Source organism: Dipodomys spectabilis, unplaced genomic scaffold, assembly GCF_019054845.1.
Source record: "Dipodomys spectabilis isolate Male_0828 unplaced genomic scaffold, ASM1905484v1 ptg000002l, whole genome shotgun sequence".
NCBI lineage: Eukaryota > Metazoa > Chordata > Mammalia > Rodentia > Heteromyidae > Dipodomys > Dipodomys spectabilis.
The window spans coordinates 52,457,650-52,476,274 of NW_024870679.1; the positions used below are offsets into that span (position 1 = coordinate 52,457,650).

An 18,625-nucleotide genomic window follows, 5' to 3' on the forward strand; every position below is an offset into this window, starting at 1 on the left:
TCAAGTGGTAGAGTGCTAGCCTTGAGCAAAAGAAGCTCAGGGACAGTGTCCAGGCCCTGAGTTCAAGCCCCAGGACTAGCACCAAAAATAAAAACAAAGAAAACAGAAATATGCAAAACACCTATAAAGCCGGGGGCTGGTGGCTCACTCCTGTAATCCTAGTTACTCAGGAGAGTGAGATCTGAAGATCATGGTTCAAAGCCAGCCTGGGTAGAAAAGTCCGTGAGACTCTTTTTTTTTTTTTGGGTCTGGTTGTGGGCCTGAACTCTGGGCCTGGGCGCTGTCCCTCAGCTCTTCAGCTCAAGGCTAGCGCTCTACCACTTGAGCCACAGCACCACTTCCGGCTTTTTTCCTTTTTGCTTATGTGGTGCTGGGGAATCGAACCCAGGGCCTCATGCATGCAAGGCAAGCGCTCTACCACTGAGCCACCTTCCCAGCCCTCCGTGAGACTCTTTTCTCCATTAAACCACTAGAAAACTGGAGTGGCACTGTGGCTCAAATGGTAGAGCGCTTGCCTTGAGCTAAAGAGCTGAGGTACAGTGCCCAAACCCATAGTTCAAGCCCCACAACAGACAAAACAAAAAACAAAAAAACCACCACCACCACAACAAAACTCACCTATAATACCAGCAGCTACCTCCCAGATAGCCTCTATTAACATTTCAAGATATAAACCTTCTAGACTTTTTTCCTATGCATATTTATTCATACGTTACAAAATGTGATTGTACCATGCGTACTGTTTTGGTACCTATTTCTTCTATTCCTCAATATATTGTGAACATCAGCATATACAGACACACATCATTGTTTTAAATGGTGGCACTGTATTCCGTTGTGGGTACTCTGTCCCCTCATTTACTGAACTAATCCTCTCTCGATGGACAGTTAGGTTTCCAATTGTTTGCCATCATAAGCAGTGATGTGATAAATATTCCTCTTTGCATCTCTCTGCATACTGAAGGGATACATTTCTACAAATGGAACTGTTAAGTCAAAGATGACACACTTTGTAAAGGCTTTTGGTACAGGGCATAAAGAGCTCTTTCATCAGCAAGGTAGGAGAAAGAGCACTTTCCAGTTCCCTATTGAACCCTGGGTAATCATTGTTCTTCATACAGTGAAAGTTCTCACCGCTTCTATTTTCTTTCCTTGGCTATAAGCGAGGTTCATATTGGTTATTGGTGTTTCTTCCTTAATGATCTGTCATTTCCTTAGCTCATCTTTTCTTAAGATGGCCATCCTTTAATTTCTGTGTTAGAAATCTCTACATATTGGAGACATTCTTTACGTTTTTATTTGTAGCTCTTAGTTTTTAAAGTCTTAGATATAGAAATCTGTGTGTAGGAGTGAGTCCTGGGGCTTGAACTTAGGGCCTGGGCATTGTCTCTGAGCTTTTGTGTACAGAGATAGCACTCTATCACTTGAGCCACAGTTCTACTTCCAGATGTTTTTGGTGCTTAATTGGAGATAACACTCTCATGGGCATTCCTACCCAGGCTGGCTTTGAACCATGATCCTCAGATCTTAGCCTCCTGAGTAGCTAGGATTACAGGCCTAGGCCACCAGTGCTAGGCCACCTGACTAGAAAATATGTTTTCAGCTTTGCTGTTTGTCTTTTAGCTTTATTTGTGGTATATCCTATTAACTGATGTTTGAATATCTTATGTCTACAAATGTCTACCACACTTTTATCTTAGATTTCTGTCTGTGGTTCATGATTATGGTGTGAGAGGCTTCCATAAGGGAATGCTGGAGGTGTCAGTGCTGACTCAAAAATCTGAAAATCTAACCATCATTCTCCTTTATCCAGCTGCTTGTGTGTGTGTATATGTGTGCTGTGTGTGTGTTGCACATATGCACCAGCACTGAGGTGTGAACTAAGGGCTTAGGCACTGACTTTCTCTTAGCTTTTTTACTCAAGGAGATAAGAGTCTCATGGACTTTCCTGCCTAGGCTGGCTTTGAACCACAGTCTTCATATCTAAGCCTCCTTGTGAGGCTAGGATTACAGGCATGAGACATCAGTGCCTGGCTCTAATACATTTTTTTTTTTTTTTTTTTTTTGGTCAGTCATGGGGCTTGAATTCAGCCTGGGTGCTGTCCCTGAGCTCTTCAGCTCAAGGCGAGCGCTCTACCACTTGAGCCACAGCACCACTTCCTCTAATACATTTTTGTAAGTAAGAATGAATTAGTTTTTGTGCTGTTTAACATGCTCAATCTTTACTAGGTATACTTTACTAGGTTGATCTGTGAAGTGGATGGAGCAAAAATCCGTTTAGTATTAAAGTGGTGAGAACAGATACTTGCTTGCCAGGTACCAGTGGCTCATACCTGTAATCCTAGCTGCTGAAGAGGCTGAGAGCTGAGGCTGAAGCTTGAAGCCAACTGAGTCAGGAAAGACTGTGAGACTCTTATTTCCAATTAACCACTCAGAAGCTGGAAGTGGAGCTGTGGCTCAAGTGGCAGAGCACTAGCCTTGAGCTGGAAAGCTCAAGGACAGTGCCCAGGCCCTGAGTTCAAGAGCCAGGACCAGAACAGAAAACAACAAAACCCCCAGATACTACATAGGATTTTAGCCAAAAGGCAGAGAAGCGATTCCACACTCAATTTTGTTTATGCCTCAGGGCCTTTGTCCTGGCTGTTCCTTCTGCCAGATCTTTCCCTCAGAGCTTCACCATGGCTGACTTCAAGTTTCTGTTCAAATATCAGAAAGCTTTTCTGACCATTTGATCTGAAATAGTCGTCCCTTTCCCTCTTGTCATTCTCTTCCCCTGCCTTGTTTTGCTTCACAGCATTTATTCCTGATGACCTTATTACCTATATATATATATATATATTATTGTTATATCTTCCTCATCCCTTGGACTGTAAATTCCATAAAATTAGGGACTTGTTGGTAGGCAGGTGCTTAATAACTCTCTCTCGAATGAGTACGTGTAATATAGGAATGTGTTGCTGTAAGGTCTGCGTGTGGAGGTATCTCCTGCGTGGGAATGTCTGAGTTGACCTATGAGATAATGACATTGAACTTGCGTAAGTAGGACGGCTTCTGTGATTGCCTTGCCCACAGTGTCTGCCCATGTGTGACTGAGCAGGAAACGTGTGTGTGTGTGTGCCTGTTTATGATGGTGTGGGCTTACATGCCTGCTGTGAATATTTGTTTATGTATATCTGTGTCTCTTTTAGTGAAGGCAGATTGCTGAGACACTTCTTATGAATGGATCTTCCCCTTCTACTTCCCACATTCTGAAAGTAGCAATACTTTAGAATCTTTGGGTGACTAGACATGAGATCACATTCCAAAAGTGACATTTTAGGCTGATGTAGGATGCATGCTCAGAGGAAAACTGCAAGGGGACCTGTGGGAAATAAGGCCTTGGCAGGCGCCTTGATGGTCCAAGACATCTAAGAAGGAGGAATTGTTCTTTGATGAATGGTAGATCTTCTTAGAGCTATTGGTCATAAAATAATGAGGCTCCTGCAATGTGTGGAGGGACAGGTCTTGGTCACTGTTCTTTCTCAAAACCTCAGTAGATTTATTTTCAAATAGAATTTGTTGTTCTTGACCTGCTAGCCTTTTGGAGATTTGTTGAGAGTAAAAAAGATAATGACAGTGAATATCTAACAATTCTAACAATCCCAGTCTTAATGATTATATAGCATATCAGGACTTAATCCAGTACTTTATCAGAGTGAATGCCTTAATGAGGAATTCAACTCTAGACTTGGCTCCAGGAAGCCTCAATGCATGCTGACTGAATAAATATGAGTAAATCAAAGTTTGTACATGTAAGTGCATGGCAAAGTGAATGACAAGATGGTTACAAAAGGATGGACCAGGCTATCATTAGAACTAATTTATTTTTGAGACAGGATCTTGGGTATACTTCAGACTGGTATCAAACTTGCAATCCTCCTGCTTCAGCCTTCCTTAGTGCTGAAATTACGGGTGTGCATCACCACACCCAGCCTAAGTAACATTTTTGAACATATAATATAACCAAACCCTATTGAAAAAGCTTTTACAATTCTTGCAGCAATCCCAGGAGATTGGTATCCTTTTTTTTTGTATCAGGGTTTGACCTCAGAGTTCTCCTTGCTCAGCTTACTTATTCACTCACTTGTCTGACATTCTACCACTTGAACCATATGTTCAGCCCAACTTTTTGCTGGTTATTCTGGAGTCAGAATATCATGGACTTTTATGCTTGGGCAGGCCTCAAATGGTGACTCTTCAGATCTCAGCCTCCTGAGTAACTAGGATTATATGCGTGAGCCACTGGCACCAGGCTGATACTGTTGTTAATACTACTAATAGAGAGACTGAGGGTCAAAGAAGTTAAGTGACTTGCCTAGAGCTATGCTTCTAAATGGCCAGTGGCTTCAACATGTCACGCTTCTTTCTCTACACCTCAGTAGCTCATCTACAAGTGGAGCTGTTCTTCTTGACCTGATTTTCTTTTGATTTACTGAGAATAAAGATTCACTGCGTGAGTAGGTGAATGAAGGAGTAAGTTCAGGAGCCCTCCGAGGACAAAACTGGCCATTTTCTGATGAGGCAGTAGCATTTGGGCTAAGGTGGGCATCGAGCTTCTGCACTGGGAGCAAAATGTCTCCAAGGATAAACTGCAATAACCCTGCCTCATCCTCTGCCTCACACTTCTCTCTCTTTTCCCTGTCTGCAGGCGGATGCCGCCATGCAGCACTACGGGGTGAATGGCTACTCACTGCACGCCATGAACTCACTCAGCGCCATGTATAACCTGCACCAGCAGGCAGCCCAGCAAGCTCAGCACGCCCCCGACTACAGGCCCTCTGTGCATGCGCTTACACTGGCTGAACGCCTGGCTGGTAAGGGCCCTGGGGACCAGACCATAGGGATAGGATCCTGGGGCTGGGAGAAAGAAGGTCCAGACAGCAAAGAGAGGAGCATCTTAGAGAGCCTTGGGCTACTGAATAACAGAGAGAATGATGATCCAAAATCTGTACGTTGTACTTGCCTTGGCCACACTTACACAATATCTGTGGGAGAACATTTGGAACATTTGCCATGCCCTGAGACTGCCCCACACTTTCAACCTTCCATAACAAGCCTTCAAGGGAGGTATCCAATTGTCCTGGTTTACAATTTTTGTAAATGAAGAGACTGAAGCAAGAGGGTGAGGGACCAGAGGATGTAGCTAGATAGGAAGTAGCTGAAGAGAGCTGAGAGCCCTAGGGAGCAGACTGAAGACACAGGATCACAGAGGTAACAATGCTTCTTATGGTTTGAATACTAGAGTGTGCCAGGCCAATGTGAGATGCTTCTCTCTCTCCCTCTCTCCCTAAACCAAACCACTTAATTCTCATGAAGAGGTTACTATCTCCATTTTATAGACAGGGAAACTGAGGCTCCAATAGGTTAAATATGGGCAAGAGTGGGTCAGAATATGACATTATGCTAAAACTGAGGAGGCATACACTTGTAGTCGCCATGGTCTGCCCACTTTTCTCTTCTCTGTGCCTCACTTTTCTCTGGGAGAGTGGCAATGCCCATCCCAAAGGATAACTCAGAGATTATTTATGATAACAGCAGAGCCTCGCAGTGCTCAGAAGTCCTCAGTACCCAATGCCTAAGGTAAATACTGAGCATCCAGGAAGGAGCTGCAGCCTGGTTCCCCTACTCCTGATCCAACTGGGTGTTGTCCTGATCACCTCTTAGTGGGTTTCTGTGCCACTCAGCTTTTCTGTGGCTATGACAAACTATTAGAGAGAAAGATTTTTTTTTGTTGATTGTGGGGCTTGAACTCTGGGCATGGGCGCTGTCCCTCAGCTCTTCACTCAAGGCGAGCACTCTACCACTTGAGCCACAGTGCCACTTTCAGTTTTCTGAGTGGTTTATTGGAGATCAGAGTCTCATGGACTTTCCTGCCCAGAGCCAGCTTTGAACCATGATCCTCAGATCTTAGCCTCCTGAGTAGCTAGGATTACAGGCGTGAGCCACCAGCACCCAGCCATATTTTCTTTTCTTTTTTTTTAAATCTTTCTCACTGGGTATCGGTGGCTCATGCCTGTAATCCTAGCTACTCAGGAGGCTGAGATCTGAGGATCACAGTTCAAAGCCAGCCTGGGAAGGAAAGTCAGTAAGACTCCTATCTCCAATAAACTACCAGAAAACTGGAAGAGGCTCTGTGGCTCAAGTGGTAGTGTACTAGCCTTGAGCTGAAGAGCTGAGAGACAGCGCCCAGGCCCAGAGTTCAAGCCCCACAACTGACCCCCCCCCCAAAAAAAATGTTGGCTGATCATTTTAGATGGTTCAGTACATGGTTAGCCAGTTGCATTGTGACGGGTATATCTTGAGGTAAAACACCATGGTGGAGAGGGTATGGAGAAGCCAAGCTAATCACCTTGGGGCAGATAGAAAGGATATACCTTTCTTCTTAAAAACTAATTTATTCATTCTTATGCAAGTCCTAGGGCTTGAATTTAGGGATTGGGCACTATCCTTGAGCTTTTTTGCTCAAGGCTAGAGCTTGACCACTCGAGCCACAGCTCTACTTCCAGTTTTTTGGTGCTTAATTGGTCATGAGTCTCATAGACTTTCCTGTCTGGGTCGGCTTTGATCTGCAGTCCCCAGATCTCAGCCTCCTGAGTAGCTAGGATTATAGGTGTGAGCTCTAAGCATCTGGCAAGATACATCCCAGTGACACATCTACTTCCTCCAAGTAGGCCCCATTGCCTAATATCCCATTTGTCTATGGATTTATCAGTGGATTAATCCATGATGAAGTTGGCACCCATATAATCCATAAGCCTTTGGGGCCATTTTATATACAAACAATAACAGAGGATATGAGAAGAGCACAATGACATCGATAGCAAGATTTCCTTGGAGATGATGCCACTCACTGCAGCCTGACCCAGATCACACCCATCTTGTCACATTTAGACCTGTGTCTGCTCCAGAGAGTCCTCAAGGACTTCAGAGAGGGTTTGGAGGCCTGGCTCAGGTCAAAAAGCACCAGCCAAGCCGGGTGCTGGTGGCTCACGCCTGTAATCCTAGCTACTCAGGAGGCTGAGATCTGAGGATCACCGTTCAAAGCCACCCCGGGCAGGAAAGACTGTGAGACTCCTATCTCCAATATACCACCAGAAAACCGGAAGTGGCGCTGTAGCTCAAGTGGTAGAGCGCTCGCCTTGAGCTGAAGAGCGGAGGGACAGCGCCCAGGCCCAGAGTTCAAGCCCCACGAGCGACAAAAAAAAAAAGCACCAGCCAATAAGTGAGAGTAAGCCTCGGATACTAAGTTCAAGACCTGATCTAGGAAAAAGAGAACAAAGAAAAGGACGTTAGGGGACTAGTAGGAAGACCAGGTGCCCATAGGGTTATGAGAAAGCTTGTCAGAACAAAAATGACCAGGGTCAATTGTGGGGCAGCTCAGAGCAGCAGGATTGGCTTGTGCAGTCAGGGAGAGTTATCAGCTGGCCATGGGGTCAGGATCTTAACCTTTTAAAGGCCATTGAGAAGGAAAGACCAACAGGAGGAAAGGCACTGAAATGGGATGAATCTGAGGACCTGCTGGTTATGGAGGATATGCTGACAGTCCCACTCCTTTAGGCCCTGTCAGATCTCTGAGCAGGACTTCAGTAGACAAAATGCCCTTTTAAGGAAGAAATGAGCCCCATTTGGACATTCGCATGCAGGCTTCATCTTTCATGGGAAGTTCTGTCCATAGCATAGTGCCTGGTCTCCCCTGTGACCACCCCATCCTTTGTAGTTCCTGGAGCCAGTAAGAAGGTGCGGAGCTCTTGTTTCCCTACCTGAATGAGGCTGAGTAAATCATTCCCTACTTGCTCCCCTGACAGGGTAATACTCATGACTTCACTATAAGGATTAGGACCAGCTTAGAAGGGTTTCAGAGCTGGCCTGGGATTAACAGTGTAACCCAGGGTGACCTCAAACTCATGAACTGATATTGAACTCTGAGCCACACACTTGCTAGGCAAGGACTCTACCACTTGTATCCCATACCAGTCATTTTGTTTTTTGTTTATTTTTCAGATAAGGTCTTGTGTTTATGTACCAGTGGGCCTTTGGCCATGATCCTCCTACCTCTACCTTCCTGGTAGTTAGGATTGTGGGCATGGACTATCAAACCCAGCATGGTTCAGTAGTTTGAGACTTAAGGAACTTAGAGCACTTGCCTATACTTAATTGTCCTAAAACATGTGCCTCCTATTCTTGGAGCTGTGGTTCTGATGGTGGATAACATGGTGAAGAGATTTTGAAAACTCAACTAGCTCGGCTTTGGTGGCTCACGCCCTGTAATCCTAGCTATTCAGGGGGCTGAGATCTGAGGATGGAGGTTCAAAGCCAGGCCGGGTAAGAAAGTCTGTGAGACTCTTATCTCCAATAAACCACTAAGAAAACCAGAAGTGGTGCTGTGGCTCAAGTGGTAGAGCATTAGCCTTGAGATGGAGAGCTGAGGGACAGCGCCAAGGCCCAGAGTACAAGTCCCATGACCAGAAAAAAAAAAAAGAAAAAGAAAAAAGAAAACTCAACTAGTAAAGATGGGTAATTTTCAAGGCCAAAAGGTCAGGGACCAGTTTTTGGGGAGCTGCCTCTGTATCTAGAGTGGGCCAGAGCAGGATAAGGTTCAAGACTCATTTCCCATAATTAAATGGGCCCCCTCTTTTGCCTTCCAACGGCTGTACATTTCAAGACATCATCTTGGAGGCCCGCTATGGCTCTCAACACCGCAAACAGCGTCGAAGTCGCACAGCATTCACGGCCCAGCAGCTCGAGGCCCTGGAAAAGACTTTCCAGAAGACTCACTATCCAGATGTGGTGATGCGTGAGAGGTTGGCCATGTGCACCAACCTGCCTGAGGCCCGGGTACAGGTAAGGTCCAGCTTTCCTAACTACACCTTGTAGTAGGTGCAGCTCCTCCCCCCACCCGCTGGGGGGGCCAGCACTGGCCCAGTCAGTGCCAAGCTGATGGGAGGGGCCATTTGGAGAGAATGGATGGGATAGGTTTTCTAGAGGAGTATGGGGCAACATTATCATCTATATCCCCTTCTCTCAGAGTACCCTGCTCCGCCACAACTCCATTTCTTTCCTTCTGACCTTGGACTGTGCCTTTCTTTGGCTCCAGGTGTGGTTCAAGAACCGCAGGGCTAAATTCCGGAAGAAGCAGCGCAGCCTGCAGAAAGAACAGCTCCAGAAGCAGAAGGAGGCTGAGGGCTCCCATGGGGAAGGCAAAACTGAAGCCCCAGCCCCAGACACCCAGCTAGAGATGGACCAGCCCCCCAATCTCACCAGTGGTGACCCCCCTGCTGAGCTTCACCTGAGCCTGTCAGAGCAGTCAGCCAGTGAATCAGCCCCTGAGGATCAGCCAGACCGTGAAGAGGACCCCCGGGCTGGAGCCGAGGACCCCAAAGCTGAGAAGAGTCCTGGGGCTGACAGCAAGGGTCTGGGCTGTAAGAGGGGCAGCCCCAAGGCAGGTGAGCCTTGGGAGGGGCTGTAGGTGGGCTGGGGCCCTAGCTCAAGGAGTGCAGGTGGTACTAGCCTGACGGGTTTTGGGTATGTGATGTGGGCCACAATATGAACTAGTCAACCACTGGTTGACTCCTCCCAGGCACAACCAATTAGAAAGGACTGGCCATGCTGGGCCTGTGCCAGGTCTGCACCCTTTAGTTGCTGAGTTATGGAAAGATCTAGGAGATCTAGGAGGCAGAGAGGGGCACCCTGGACTGCCCTTTTCCCTCAGAGTCCCAACCCCAGGTGAAACCTACACAGTCTGCAAGGCCAAATGAGTTGATGAGGGACACCTAGATCCTCTCCACTACTTACCAACTAGTTACAGTATTCCAATACTTTAACAACCCATACAGGCATACCAGTGCTGAGTGAATGCCATACCAGAACCCAGAGTCCCACACAGCAGACTTCTGGGCATTCCCCCTCCTTTCCTTATGGCTTAGCTCTTTTTTGGGAGGGCGGTCATGGGGCTTGAATTTAGGGCCTTGGCGCTGTCCCTAAGCTCTTTAGTTCAAGGCTAGCACTCTACCACTTTGAGCCACAGTGCCACTTCTGGTTTTCTGGTGGTTAATTGGAGAAGAGGGTGTCATGGGTTTTCCTACCTGAGCTGGCTTCAAACTATGATCTTCAGATCTCAGCCTCCTGCGTAGCTAGGATTGCAGGTGTGAGCCACTGGCACCCGGCTTTTAGTTCTTTGTTTTATGTTTTTGACTCAGAGGTCTGGTTTTTTTAGGGGCCCTTGTAGAAGGGGTACTGCTAGGGGGTAGAAGATAGATCATTTGAGGACTAGATGACACCTCCCCATCTCTTTGCCACAGAGCTGTCCTGCATTGCCCAGACCCCTAGCTGTGTTCATGAAGGAACATAGCCCAGCCATGAGCTGTATTTCAGACATAAATCCCAAGTGCAGACATGGAGAAGATAGAGACTGTGAGCTAGAAGGTCCAGGACATGATAAAGGGATTTCCCAATGGCTGAGGATTCTAGAAACTTCTCCAGGTCCCCTCCCTCCTAGGATTCTGAGCCACACTTGAGGTTATGGCCTGACTCATGTGAGCTGAAGGTGGGTTCAGCTGGGGTAGTGGGGGGACCAAATGGATGTGAGAAGCTGAGGGAACCCCTCCTGGCAGGTCAGTACCCTGTCTTGAGTACTTGGTTCTTGTTCTCTGCTTGCAGATTCCCCAGGCAGCCTGGCCCTGACTCCTGCAGGCCCCGGGGGCAGCCTGCTGGGCCCCTCCCACTCCTACTCCTCGTCCCCACTGAGCCTCTTCCGTCTGCAGGAGCAGTTTCGCCAGCACATGGCAGCCACTAATAACCTGGTGCACTACTCCTCCTTTGAAGTGGGGGGGCCAGCCCCCGCTGCCGCTGCCGCTGCCGCTGCCGCTGTGCCCTACCTGGGTGTCAACATGGCCCCCCTGGGCTCACTGCACTGCCAGTCCTATTACCAGTCCCTGTCAGCAGCTGCTGCTGCCCACCAGGGTGTGTGGGGGTCCCCACTGCTGCCTGCACCCCCCACGGGCTTGGCACCCTCCTCAGCAGCCCTGAACAGTAAAACCACAAGCATCGAGAACCTAAGGCTCCGGGCCAAGCAGCATGCGGCTTCTCTGGGACTCGATACACTGCCCAACTGACTGACAGGCCTCCAACCCAGCCAGGGGTCTTGGTTGCGCCCCAACCCCCGTTTCCCAGCCCCAATGTCCTCAGAAGGCTCCAAGGAGATAACTTTGAGAGCCCAGGGACCCTCGAGCCTGGAGTCCTCTCCTTGTCACCTTTCCCTGAGCCCCAGCCCCAGGTGAAATGCCCCTGCCCTCTGCATGGCCCTGCTTGGAACCCGTGGAGGCCAAATAGGGAGGAGGTAAGAGGCCACCCACATCCCCCTCCTCGGTATCGCCTCCTCCTTCCCCTTCTGCCCCCTAGTAAGTTGAGTTGTGGAATGTGAGATATAAATATAAATATATAAAGCTATATTTTCAGGCACTGCCTGCCCCAGGCCCCAGGCCCCTCACTCTGCTCCCATCTCTTCCCCATGACCGCCATTACCTCCATCTCCACCTGTGGCTTCTACAGCTTACTTTAGTCTCTCTCTCTCTCTCTCTCTGTTTCCTCCCTTTACCTTTCAGTCCCTGCTTTTGTCCTGGTCCCTGTCCTGTCTCTCTACCTTGATCTTTCTCCATGTCTCTGCTCCTAGATTTTCCTTTGTTGCTATTGGTATGTCATTGATTTCTCGCTGTGTTTTGTTTGGGGTTGTGGTTTTAGTAATTTTGCTTCTCTCTGCTTCTCTCCTCCTTTCCTTTCCTTCCTTCCTTCCTTCCTTCCTTCCTTCCTTCCTCCCTTCCTTCCTTCCTTCCTTCCTTCCTTCCTTCCTTCCTTCCTTCCTTCCTTCCTTCCTTCTTTCCTTCCTTCCTTTCTTCCTTCCTACCTCGTTTCCTTCTTCCCTGTCTGCCTGTCTCCTCCCTCCTCCTGTACCCTCTCTAGGCAGCTATTCCATTCTACATCCCCCCCCAACACAAGCAACAAGGTCCTAGGTAGAGACCCTAGAGTGGCAGGCAGGAGGCAGCTCTGGTCCCTATACCTACCCTTCCCCAGGCCTGACATCTGGGAGGGGTTCACAAGTCACACTTTATTTTTTTTTCAGTTTTTCAGCTTGGAAGTCCCAGCTCTCTTGGTTGAGGAGGGGGAGCAGAGGCAGTGATCAGGCTGGGTGAACAGTAGCATCCTTGTCTGAGGCCTAGTGTCAGCATTTACCCAGGACTGACCAGATTACAGTGAGTGCAAACCACATAGCCACACAGGTTTCAAGCTTCTATTGCCTTCTTCTTCTGGAGCCAGCTGTGGGAGTAGGGGCTTCTGTCTAGCTAGTTATTGGCAGGGAAAGGTATGTTCTTGTTATGGCCAGGCATTATGCTTAGCAATAACCTTTCATAATTCTGTGACCTTGTGAATATCTGGAACTTCCCTGCTTAAATTAGATGAGCTAAAAGATCCCTTCCAGCTACAACATTCTGTGTTCTGTGTCTACAACCTTGAAAGATAGAAGATTTTAGTTGTTTAACAATAACTACAACAGGGGCTGGGAAGGTGGCTCAGTGGTAGAGTGCATGCCTTGCATGCCAGAGGCCCTGGGTTCGATTCCTCAGCACCACATAAGCAAAAAGAAAAAAGCTGGAAGTGGCACTGTGGCTCAAGTGGTAGAACGCTAGCCTTGAGCTGAAGAGCTGAGGGACAGCGCCCAGACCCAGAGTTCAGGCCCCATGACCGGACTCAAAAAAACAAAAAACAAAAAACAATAACTACAACAACAACAAAAGCTCTCAGGAGCCCAGTGTATGATTTAGACCATTACTGTTGCTTTGCTGTGGAGCAATGAGTCTTATGTGCATGAACCTTTCTATGGACGCTGCCTCGATTTCCCAGTAAGTGTAAGAATTCCCTTCTAGGTCAATCTGGATTCAAGCCTCATTTTCTTGAATTCCAGTGCCAGCCTGGGGTAGGCCACCCTTCCATGCCCATAGTTAGAGAGGGGGATGGCTTAGACAGATTCCTGCTCATGACTCCTAGTTCTTTGTGGCTCATCACTGAACCCTCCACCCCTGCCTAGAGAAGCTGAAAGCTAGAGTGACAGTTCCTTAAACTTTCTGATTGGGTGCTGTGCTACAACTGGTCTGTGAAAAGATCAATGCCCATCATCTTTGGGAGGTCAGCTTGGACTGGGCAGACTGGCAGGGAAAACTGAGCAGAGGGTAGGTTGGACCAGGATAATCATTAGAGAAAGCAGAGGAGGTAGCTGGAGCTAAGAAGCTGGGATCCCAGCAAAGGACCCCACTTCCGTATAGGAATCGCCAAGAAAGGCAGCTGAAAAGTTCTTGAGTAGGCATTGGTGTCTTGCTGGGACAAATTTGGAAGGTGAATCCAAGGTCATGGGAGCATGAGTAGGGGAGCGACTTGGCAGAGAAATGACAAAGGATTTGTGAAAAACAGAAGGGATTCTGGTTTGGTTGGGAGGAGTTTCTGTGGCCTATGACACATTGTCCTCTGAGGTCAGCTCCAGGAACTTCTGTTCTCATCTGGACCAGGCCCGGGGGCTGAAGCTTTCTTTCTGTCCCTGGAGGCAAATGCTTGTCAGTGGGCCTTAGAACCAACATGCCTAGCTCCTTTAGGAAGCCTCTACAGGGCCTCCATGGTCTGTCATGGCAGGAGCTAGGCTCACCTTGGCTCATCCGGGCTCCCTCAGATCTTTTCTTTTTGTTGTTGTTGGTCATGGGGCCTGAACTCTGGGCCTGGGCGCTGTCCCTCAGCTCTTCAGCTCAAGACTAGCGTTCTGCCACTTAAGCCACAGCGCCACTTCTGGCTTTTCTGCCTCTGTGGTACTGAGGAATCGAACTCAGGGCCTCATGCATGCAAGGCAAGCACTCTACCACTGAGCCACCTTCCCAGCCCCTCCCTCAGATCTTTATCAACACTTCTCCCATTTGGTTGGCTCAAACCTACAAGCCCAGAGAAGTCAGGGAAGGAACTTGTGGTCCCTGCCCTTTGGGGATTTTGACCAGCTTCAGGTTCTGAGAGCAATGGGAGAGCAAGAGGAGAGCAACCTTCAGGAACGTAACCTTGGAGAATTAGAGGACGTGAGCTTGGGTGGCCCCACACACTGACACTGAAATTGACACTGACACTGACACTGGAGATTTTTCCAGACCGGCTTGACACCCTGAGGGCCAAGAGCCTGAGGCTTAAGCCATGACTGTCCCTTCCAGGAAAGCCTTGTGCCTCTGTGTTCCCTCCTATTTGAGGTCCCCCTTTTCCTGCTTCCTCACCTTCCCAGAGTGTGGTCTGGGGGCCTGGGTCCACTTCTACTCTGAGGCTAGTGGGCCATATAGACTACTTTCCAAACCAGCTGTTTCGTGATCATTTGTGCTTAGAGGTCGTGCCAGCCTGTGGCAAAACACTGTGTACTGTATTTATTTATTCTGTTAGTTGAAGAAACAAGACTCAAAACACCTCCTTCCCTGTTCTCCTTGCCCCCTGCATAGTGCAGCATGACACTCTGTCCAGTGTATGTGTCTATCTGTCTGTTGGTCTTACTTCCTGTGATGTTGTGACCTGTTCTTTGTCCTACTTGGCTAATAAAAGAGAACCTGGCAGCACAGCCTTTGGTCCATGTTCATTCCCAGAGATATCTGTTGAACAACAGAGTTCTTTTAAGGTCTATTCTTTTTTTTTTTTTTGGTCTGGTCGTGGGACCTGAACTCTGGGCCTGGGCGCTGTCCCTCAGCTCTTCAGCTCAAGGCTAGCGCTCTACCACTTGAGCCACAGCGCCACTTCCGGCTTTTTTCTTTTTGCTTGTGTGGTGCTGAGGAATCGAACCCAGGGCCTCTGGCATGCAAGGCATGCGCTCTACCACTGAGCTACCTTCCCAGTCCTAAGGTCTATTCTGTGTCTCTTCATCACCCCTCAGGCCAGTGGGGTGTGAGGTCACCCTGCCATGTGACCATCAGACACTGCTCCTAGGCTGACCTTGAAGCTCTCTCTATGGCTTTCACCAATCTGTAGCTGTGTGCCACTCCAGAGAAGTCAAGATAGCCTGGCTGGGTACTATAGCTCATGTCTGTAATCCTAGCTACTCAAAAGGCTGAGATCTGAGGATCATGACTCAAACCAACCTGGGTAGGAAAATCCATGAGACTCTTAGCTCCAATGAACCACCAAAAAACCAGAAGTGGAATTGTGGCTTAAAGTGGTAGAATGTTAGTCTTGAGGGGGAAAAAAAATAAAAAAGTAAACACAACAACAACAACAAACCAAGGCAGCTCAGGGACAGTGCCCAGGCCCTGAGTTCAACTGGCCAAAATCAAACAAACAAACACATGCAGATACCTGTGGATATTCAGGGTATTTATCTTGGAGGATGATTCTTGCAGGATGGAGAGGGTCAGGGAATTCTATGGGAAGCCACAAGCAAGCCATAGCCAACAAGGAGTGAAGGAAGACACATTGGGATCCAAAGCTAGGGCCATTCCCCAGTGCGGGGGCAGCCTGCTAAAGAGAGTGAGCACTTGGTCTTTTTTTTTTGGTGGTGGTGGTGGTGCAGCTTGAACTCTGGGCATGGGTGCTGTCCCTCAGCTCTTCAGCTCAAGGCGAGTGCTCTACCGTTTGAGCCACAGCACCACTCCTGATTTTCTAGTGGTTTATGGGAAATAAGAGTCTCACAGACTTTCCTGCCTGGGCTGGCTTTGAACCCTGATCCTCAGATCTCAGCCTCTGGAGTAGCTAGGATTATAGGCATGAGCCACTGGTGCCTGGTGAGCTCTTGGTCTTTAGAGGTGAGCAATCAGAGAAGAGGTTGTTGGAGAAGGGGCTGTTGCTGTGGTGAGATGCATGTGTTGCTGAGAACACATACCTGCTGGCACGTGCGTGTGCGTGCATGCATGCGTACGTGTGTGTGTGTGTGTGTGTGTGTGTGTGTGTGTGTGTGTGTGTGTGTTTGCTAAATGAGTAGAAAAGAGTCAAGGACAGATGGTGTATACAAACAATAATTGCAGGAAAAAAGTATAACTCAGATATTCTTGTTATGAAATGTTGGTTCTTTCTACTGCATTTCAAGGAAAAGAGGACCAGAGACTTCCACTCAGCTCTCATTGTTCTGGCCGCACCTCCTTCCCTGAGTCTCAGTGTCTGCTCAGGGCCCCTTGCCAGAGGGGTGGTGCTGCCAGGGCTGAGGCTTAAGAGACCTCTCTGTCTGGGGACTTCCTGGTAGGAGAACCCCAGTGGGTCTGAACAGAATGCTGGGGCTATCTGGGCTTCTCAGGGACAGGCCCTGACCTACCCACTTCCCAGGTGGCTGTGACCCCAGGAGCCACATTCTTCTCTCCAGTGGGGCTGATTAAGGCGGGCAGCATTCCCCTTCATTCCCCTTTTTCGGTGGGTGGGGCTGACAGATCAAATGTCCACCCCAAATCTCCTACTGCCCCTCCCCCACCTCAGCTACCCAGTGCCTCCCACATACCTCAGCATTGAGGGACACACCTTCGCTGGCATAAAGGGGACCCTGTGAAAGTTGTGATTCAACTCACTCATTCATTCACCATTGACTGAGCACCTGCTGTATGCTTGGGCCTGTGCTGGGTACCAAGTATACAGAAACATGTATATAATACCTAGTGACGGAGGGGGGAGTGTTAAAAAAACAAGGAAGTGTGGGAGCTCAGCCTGAGGAGACCATAAAGGCATTTTGGTTTTATAGTCTCTATGAGGAAAGGTGGGAAGATGTCCTGGGAGAGACACAACCCATCTAAGGTGCCCCACTGAGCCCTAGAAGAACAAGGGTTCTATCTGGGAGGGGCTCAAGGACAGTAGGGATGGTGCTGGTGATGAGGATGGAAAGGGAGACTTGGACTCAAGCTCTGGGACTTGGCCTGGAACATTGGAGTGAGTGGGGTAATCACCTTGTATTTTAGTCACTATATCTGCCCCCTTTTTGTTCCATGGTTATTCATGGGAAGGAGCTGGTGGCAGGGAGAAGGCCACTATCAGGTCCTGGTGAAAGGAGAATAGCATTAACGAGGAATAGGGGAGGTGGGTGGAGAGCGGTACCCCAATGATGAGAGATTTAAGAGGTAAAATCACCAAAGTGACTGCAGGAGAGGAGGGCCCAAGGGTACTCCCAGGTTTCTGGCTGGCTACAAGATAGATGAGACTTCTATTCTAGGCTGGGATAAATGTAGGGGAATGCTCCTGAGATCAAGCCAGTCTTGTTTGCTACATGTGAGGAAGCTCTGATTTAGTCAAGGAATGTTTGGTCTGTCTCTCTGTTATTAACATCTGTTTGACACATGGCACTTTCTCTATGCCTGGCACCTTATAAGTCATGTGATCCCCATTAAATTATATGAGGTACGTACTATTATCATCCCCACATCCCCATTAAATTATATGAGGTACGTACTATTATCATCCCCACCTTAGATGGAGAAATTGAGGCACAGTGAGGTTGAATAGCCTACCCAGGATCACATGCTAATAATGGGCCCCATTAACTTTGGAATCCACGCACTTAACCTTGGTGGTTGTCAATGGGGAGGTGGCAAGATCAGAGCCATGTCACTGAATGAGAGGCAACAGAGAGAAGCTGGAGATTCCAACCACTAGGAAATGCTGCCTGTGAGGCCAAGAGGATTATGCTGATGGAGTCAGGACAAGGCAAGCCCAACTTGCTGTTAGCTGCAGGCCGCATTCTAGTCCTCTTCTGTGGAAGGAATCTATTAACCATGTCCAGCCTGCTTCCTGGGAAGTTCAGATGAGATAAAGAGAAGGTACTGAGGGGGTCTGAGAAGCTGAAGCCGTGGGTGCTCAGGCAGCCCCTGGGGTGATTTGGAAAAGACAGAAGGGCTCCCCGAAACTTCTCCCCACATTCTTCTTTTTTTAGGCTTGGCCCACGTTCTTTCAGCTCAGAGATCAGAGTTCACAGAGGAACTTGTGGAAAGATACCTGCTCAGAGGGTCTGGGGATAGACCCCTTGGGGCAAGGCACCTCCTCCCCAGTTCTTTCCCACAGAGCTGCCCTAGGCTGGAGCCCCTCACCCCTAATCTCTCATTCTCCTTTTGCTTCTGGGAAAGCCGATTAGGAGGTGGCCTCCTGCCCGCCCCCCTGACAAGTTTGTCTGAACTCCCAACAAAGGCCCTCAGAGGGCTGCAGAGGGAGGGCTCCGTGGGGAACCTGACACCAGTGGCCCAGCATCACCCCAGCAGCCTAGGGGAGGCCACTCTGTAGCTCTGCCCACCCTATGGCAGGCAGGAATGTTACTCCAAAGGGACCTGGCTCCACAAAGGCTGGGCAGCCTTGGGGCCCCTTTACCTGGGAACTCCTTACAAAAGGAAGGTGGCTGGGGCCAGTGCCTAGGAGGGCAGCAGGTGGGAATGAGCATACATAACATACACAAACACACTCTAATCAAACACAGTATCCACTGATTTCTTCACTGGACCACAAATCCCTGGGTGTCTATCTTCCTGTCCCATAGTCGGCTGCCTGGGTGCGCCACACAAACCTGCTTACCCCCAGAAATGAATTCTTTAGGACTCACTCACTCTCAGACTGCCTACACTCCTTTCTA

The 18,625-nt window shown here is 48.7% G+C and overlaps 1 protein-coding gene across 2 annotated transcripts; it reads left to right on the forward strand.

The window, feature by feature from the left end:
- The first annotated feature begins 4,690 nt into the window (after nt 1-4,690).
- Dmbx1 (diencephalon/mesencephalon homeobox 1) lies at nt 4,691-11,150 on the forward strand. 2 transcript variants are annotated; one of them, XM_042684691.1, is made up of 4 exons: nt 4,691-4,853; nt 8,702-8,880; nt 9,134-9,482; nt 10,696-11,150. In XM_042684691.1, the coding sequence occupies exons 1-4, from the start codon at nt 4,700-4,702 to the stop codon at nt 11,148-11,150; spliced, it is 1,137 nt and encodes a 378-aa protein (XP_042540625.1). In that variant the 5' UTR covers nt 4,691-4,699. The 2 variants fall into 2 exon arrangements, with proteins under 2 accessions (XP_042540625.1, XP_042540619.1); XM_042684685.1 differs by having other exon boundaries at nt 4,700-4,851; nt 8,685-8,880.
- The last annotated feature ends 7,475 nt before the right edge of the window (nt 11,151-18,625 follow it).